The 6,939-nt window shown below is 36.8% G+C and overlaps 2 protein-coding genes across 2 annotated transcripts; both read right to left on the reverse strand.

Annotated features, from left to right (window-relative positions):
* Positions 1-585: 585 nt before the first annotated feature.
* LOC113757925 (F-box protein At3g07870-like) lies at positions 586-2,118 on the reverse strand. The gene has a single exon (XM_027300989.1). It carries the CDS (start codon positions 2,036-2,038, stop codon positions 902-904), a length of 1,137 nt encoding a protein of 378 aa, XP_027156790.1. The 5' UTR covers positions 2,039-2,118; the 3' UTR covers positions 586-901.
* A 2,216-nt stretch (positions 2,119-4,334) lies between these two features.
* LOC113757923 (protein LAZ1-like) lies at positions 4,335-5,873 on the reverse strand. Its single transcript, XM_027300987.1, has 2 exons — positions 5,625-5,873; positions 4,335-4,682 (listed from the first exon to the last, which is right to left on the reverse strand). Exons 1-2 carry the CDS (start codon positions 5,871-5,873, stop codon positions 4,335-4,337), a joined length of 597 nt encoding a protein of 198 aa, XP_027156788.1.
* Positions 5,874-6,939: the final 1,066 nt, after the last annotated feature.

Consider the following 6,939-nt stretch of genomic DNA (forward strand, 5'->3'; position numbering starts at 1 on the left):
CAGAATTAGAAAGACCCCCAAGAAAGAGTGGAGCATTGGTAGAGTTTCTTGAAAAATTTAGTGACGGAAAAAGCTACATATGCCCCGGCTCAAAATCTCGCCCTTTATATAAATTTTCCCTGTAATTATTTGCTTTATGTTTTCACCTGGCAAAATAAATAGAAAGAAAAGGAATTCAATTGGAGAAAGATGGATAATAACAAAAGTTCTCTATTTGGAATGGCACGGTGTAGGGCTGCAAACAAGCCAAGCCGAGTTAAAAGCTGAAGGCCAGTCATATGTACAACAAAGAATATAATAGACATTCTTGAGCTGAAGGCAAGTCCGTAAGCTAATAGTGAAGTTCCAGTCTGAAGGGCAGGCACATAGTTCTTTAGAAAGCTATCTTGACATGGATCAAGAATAATTTGGTATCCCTCTGTTATTGAACCTCACACAACAACAAAAGAAGATGAAGATGACTAGCGGCCTTCATCATCGAATGGGCAGGTTGCACACAGCAAAAGATCATTTCAAAGGGTTAGAGCACTAGCAGCAACAAAACAACGAATCACCACCAAACAACAGAGAATTAACATCAAGTTATAATTATAAATTCAGCTTATAGCATTATGTTCGTTTTAAAATTAACAGGCTAGCGGAACATAAACGAGCGAGTCTATGATGAGAATCATGGTAATAGCATTCCATTTAAAGACTACCAAAGTTGGATAATAGAAACACAGCACCAACAAAAATTACAATAAAAACTCACTCCAAAACGGTTATAATTTCATCAAATCTTCCTTGCCTGTTCAGTCATTTGCTCCACTTTTTCCACTACTATTGTTGTTTACAGCCACTCTTCATTTCACACACCTCTCTTTTCCTTGCAAGTAGAAGCATCAATCAGCAATTCACTTTATCCTTCAAGCAAGACTAGGCTCTCCACAAAATTTTCAACATAAATCGAACCAAGCTTCCCAAAAATTTCAAGATCCTTAATTTTTCTGCTCTCAAGGTCAAATGAAACCAGCACTCCACTTGCAGGATCACTAACAAACATCTCATCCACAAACATTGTCACGAAAAGATGACCGTTGTTACTAAATCCAATCACATTCTCCATCCCTTCCACTAATCCAATATTATACAGCCTCTTCCACGACTCCACATTCCTATATTCCTTCATCACCCAAAGGCTATAATTGTTCTCATATCCATTGTACTTCATCACAGCAAGACAACCACCATGTTTCATAAGACACAAATTTGCAGCACGCTCATCCACCAAAGCTTCCGGTAAGAAGATCTCTATGAAAATTTCATCTTTCATATCAAACCCCATTATTGAATTCCCAAAACTTCCTTTCCTACGATGTGCAAGCCAATGCATAACCCCGTTGACAAATACCTGCGAGAGACAAAAATCGGTGATATAATACCTAGGACAAGTTTGAGGACCATGAGCCAAAACTTTCCAACTTTTTGTGCTAAGTGAATAAACCTCAACCCCAACAGACAAGCCATAAAGTCGATCATACACAATCCTCACAACTTTATAGTCAAATCCCTGAAAATCACAACCAAAACCAAGCAAAAATATTCTTGAACGATCCCAATAGGGCTGAATACTGGGTAAGGGCAGCTCAATCGACTTCTGTACTGAAGGGTTCCATAAAATTATGGGTTTCAGGCGAAACGTACCAAACATATCATCACACAGACAAACCAACCCATTGCAGCAGCCTACAATTCGATAACAACCCACCTTGGACTTGAGTGGAAATCTGATTTTGGAAGATTTATGGACAAAATCATCGTTATCAGGGTGCAAGGAGTAATGTTCTGTTTGGTCATTTCGACTATAGTGCCTGCAGAGCAGAAGAGAATGTTTTTTGTTGGGCTGATTCTGGATCTTTTTGAGGTGTGTGAAGATGAAATTGGGACTTGTGATGAGGCATTGCCAGGTTTTGGAGACTAAGATGAATCTGATTAGAGATTTGACTGGAAGCCTAATCAGGATCTCGATCAAGATTTCTTGAGGAATGTTTTCCATCTTGAGATATCCGCTGGCTAGCCTGGCTTCGGAGACTAGGGAACGATATTTACAGAGCTGTGGCTGGCATCCCTTTGACTTGGGATCCGTTGACCGTTGGCAGTTTGTACTTTTTAGCGTGCACTGTACTTGGAAGTCAATTATAGATTTATAGGATGAGAAGAAACGACGTTGTTTTGTGAAATGGATTTTCAGGAAAATCAACTTGTGGTTTCTGACTAAACAAAACCGCATCTTTGATCACCGTTTTACCTTTTTTTTTTTGGTTTACAAGGAGTTACAATTTCAAATTTAACACTTGCTTTTAATTTTATTATTTAAAAAAATAACTTTTTCAAATTATGATGCCAATTTAATGAAGGAATATTTTGAATTTAAATGATACTTGTATAAATTCATCATCTCAAGGAGACATAACAATTATATTTTCGTAAAAAAAAAAAGAGTTAAATTTCCAAAATAACGACTCTAATACCGGAGATAGAGAGAGGATCAATCTTATCTATACCCTTTAAAATTGGAATTCCAAATAGTCAACTTAATTGATCCCTTATAGTTGGACATTCCACGGTTCTTCAATCTAATCCTAAATTTATCTAGCAAAACAATAGATGTCGTATATTATTGTGACACACAGGTCCTTCAAGTTCCAAGTCCCTTGACTTTTATCCTGCCCTTTTCTCATATGTTGAGCAAAGAGCCTTTGAGAAATCTTAGTCATAGATGCATTTTCCTATTTTAATAACCATCTAGAATCCCTCCTCCTCCCATTGACTTTCATCTTTCCTAGGATTCCATGGAAGTTTGTTGGTTTTTTGAGGCATAAATTAAGAAACAACACCTTAGTGTTGCAAAAATGATTTATAAAAGACTTGTATGAAACTGAAAAATGAGATTATGTTATTCATTCATCAACTCACAATTTATAATGATTACTAACAAAATATTTAACTAACAATTATCTTAAAAATCTCAACAAAATATAATCTTCTTCTACTAGCAAATCTTAGCTAAAATATTTGTTAACAAACCAATAAGATTTTTGGTTAATAAATATCCTAATTGTAAGACTTATTCTTTTACTAACTAAATTATTTTGGTATCAAACTCAATATGATAAAATCTATAGAAAAAGTTAGCATATCTCACATTTTTGCAAAGCGTTTTTTGTTTTGAAACTAAGTACTGCTGTCACAACAACTCAATTAAACCTTATAAAACACAAAGCTTTGTAGTTCATTCCCATACCTCAAGTAGTTCATAAATTTGCAAAATTTATGATTATATGAAGTGGGAGAGGAGGCTGGTACCATTTTACTTTGCACTACTTGATAATGAGTCTAGTGGTTGAAGTGATGGAAGTTCAATAGTTTGTCATCAAAGAACACACAATTAAGCTCTCATTCTTCTCATTAACAATGCTGTGCGAGCAAGGTTAACTTAAAAAAGGAAAAATCATGATGATGTGCTACTTGATTATTATGTTTAAAAATACAGAAAGACTTGACTCACCAAACATAACCTTTTAGGTACCTATTTGACATTACATAAAATGAGAACATGCTCGATAGGAAAAGTGATAGCTCTTTTGAGAGGTGATAAAATCATCTTACACAAGGAGGGTCGTCCCACTTGACATTTATTTAGCAGTAGTAACGAAAGAAGCTATGCCTTTTTTGAAATCCAGATCGATCACAACCAACTAGAAGTGAAAAATTACAAATCTTGCCTGCATCGTTGGACTGCACCATTCATTCTCAGCCCTCAGAAGATGCAATACTTGAAGTCGTGGAGGAGAATCCTCTTGTCAGAACTGCAACTATGGAAAAGAATCATGAGATGGAAAGTTGCGCACACAGCTTTAGATTGTCTTGATCCATCCCTGCCCATGAAAAACTCAGCAACTGATCAAAACTAAACGAGTCTGTGGTACAACAACCTAATGAAGACATCGATTTGCATTTAAGGAGAAGTGTTCGAAAAACTGGTTGAGCAAATTCATCCTAATACGGTTTGGAAACTTCGCGACCAAATTAGAGAGAGCTCTATGGTACAATCTTTTCGCCTATTAAGTTTGATGTAATGCATACGGCAAAGTGTCTCCATAAACCCTTTCAGGATGCCACTTCAATCGGATGATACGAGTAAAACCCAAGCATTGACGTAATTCCAAAATGAAAACTTTGAACTTCATTGTAGCAGAAACATGCTTTGAAGAGAGCAGTCCTCGCGTTGAAGGAGAAAAAAGATCACGCCGAGGGATCTCCTGTACACAATTGTCTGTTCATGTGCAACATTAGTCTTTGGTAACCCACCTCCTGCCTCGGATCTGATAATCACCAAAACTAAGATCACTGCTACTCTCACCACCGCTTTCTGCACTGGTGTATCCAGATTTTCGACGGTGCTTCTTCTTCCGAACACTCCCAGTATCACTAATACTACCATTTAAGAGGGGATCATCTATTCCACGAATTACTCTACGAGATGGAGAATCAATACAGCTGTCGTCCTTAGTCCTCCTCTCTTTTTCATGCTTCTTCATGTTCTGAGAGATCTTATGCAGTTTCTTATTTATATGTGAAATTCCCTTCTCCATGGGCTCTACAGCTTGTGTCACAGTAAACTTCACATCATTCACAATCTAGATCACAGCTTAAAATCCCAGAATTAGAACTGATGAAAGATGTTTAAATGAACAAAGAAAGATGCTAGTCCAACATGCATAAAGGGACAATAAGGTTAAAGGTGTCCAAACAAGTGATAAATAACTAAAAAAAAAAACAAAATAAAAGGCAGAGATGCTGCAAGGAAACAATGACATACACCAAAAAAGAAAAGTTCAGGAAAAAAAATTAACCAAGCATCAATGAGAGAATAGCATGTAGCACAATCTTTTTGTAAAAGAGTCTTTCTTCGAAAGCTTAAATCCACATTTACAGATAAGAGTTTGCATGCTTGCCAATTACTAAAATTAACATAGATCATCCTATACCACCCGCACCACAGCACAATGACCAATACACATGTTCTCCCATCTGAGAAATGGGTTCAACGAGACCACAAAAAGTAATTCCTTAAGGTTCAAAGGGCTGGTGAGGCAACAACTAATTCAGGGTCCTACATACTAACACTAATGAAATTCTATGTTATCTGATATTCCATTCAATGCAGTAACGTTTTCAAGTACATTATGGTCCTCAAAATCTACAAAACTCCATGAGCGGAAATCCTCCATTAACATGTGATCAAATCCCACAATCTTCCAGACAACCCGAAATCCAGAAAATGAAACACAACAAAGGGATATCTTACCCTACCCCAACCTAAAAATATATAAAGAGTAGATGAAGCAAATTAATAAAAGCAAGAAAAGCCAGACACTGGCTGAGATGACTAAAGTAAATAAAGAGTTTTCAGGCTATTCTTCTGTTAAACCCAGCTTTACTGAAAGAGATTACTACCATGATGATGATTATCCTTAAACAGAGCTTATGAACATGACTTATCAGTGTCTTGGTAACACCAAGGTAGCCTTAACTACCCAAAATAGCTTATCTCTGTTCCATGGAGAAGAAAAACTTACAAATTCACCAGCACCAACAAAAACGTCCTTAACGCTTTCTTTGATGGTCATTCCACTCCTAACATTAACTTCAGGTTGGGGAAGGCGCAATTTTGTAGGACGCTCACTGTCTCTAACCTCTTCAGGATCAACTGGATATTCACCAATATAGTCTCCAAGAACTGAAACACTTCCAGGGAAATAGTCTTCCATCAGCTCATACGGCTTTGCAGGGAACACATACAGATGAACCACAGAAGCGATGCCCATCTGTGCTGGATAAATACAAAGGCCTGTTAAACTTTCATATTTACTTGAAAATTTCAGCATTGCGTAGTCATGCACAACACAGTATAGGTAAGGGTGAACATGAAGCGAAAAATCACATTTTAAATCTGAATCCAAAAAAATCATCAGATCAGAATTATAGTTCCAGACATTTCAAGAAACTGAAACCAAGTGACCCAAAAAGTAAAGTGGAACTTCTAAACATGTGTTTGTCATAGCTGCTATTATGCTAACAAAACACCCAATGGACAGCAATTCTATGATCGAGGACTTGACAAAGGAAAAGGCTAATGTTCCTATGAATTCAAGAGCTTGTCTGACATGAATTTAGGAGGCCATTTGTCTTTGACACATATGTCAATTATTTAGCTCCAAAGATTTTCTATCATTCATTTTAAAGGAAGAAAGAGAGAATGAAAGGAAAAAAATCTCCTTGATCACAGCCTATTTCCATCAGCTGACCACACTGAGCTGCAAACTCTGATTCCTATAGCCAAGAGGTACAAGTCAGTTTGCAATTCTATAAAGTACATTTCTATCAACAATCACATGGATAAAACACAAAAATGATTAGCTTGGAAATGCTAAATTGCAACAGTATCTATCTGGTAGACCACCATGACTTAAAGGAGGAATTCATGCAACTGGTATCATCTCCATGAGTGAGACATGACATGCTCCACCAACGAAGAAGCCACCAGGGGCCAAAAGAAAAAAAAGTCCCAAGCCCAGAAATAATCTTCTCTTTTTCCCTCAGAGACATAAAAACAAGTAATGAACAAGCCATCCATTATGATTTCGTGTGTTATTTCCAAGTTATGCTACATTAGGAGTTGACTTCATCCCCTCTTTCCCAGTTTTACAATGCACAATACTTATGCCTGCTAAAAATTTTTAGACCATGGAAAAAGTGAGCAATGACAAAATTGGTATCAGCAATTACCCTATCAACAATCTATAACTCTGGCCTTCAATTTCGGCTAGATAAGGATGGTAATCATGAGAACTTTAAGCCCAAAATACCAAATAAGTATTTAAAACAAATTAC

This window comes from Coffea eugenioides, unplaced genomic scaffold (genome assembly GCF_003713205.1).
Source record: "Coffea eugenioides isolate CCC68of unplaced genomic scaffold, Ceug_1.0 ScVebR1_3427;HRSCAF=4637, whole genome shotgun sequence".
In the NCBI taxonomy this organism is placed as follows: domain Eukaryota; kingdom Viridiplantae; phylum Streptophyta; class Magnoliopsida; order Gentianales; family Rubiaceae; genus Coffea; species Coffea eugenioides.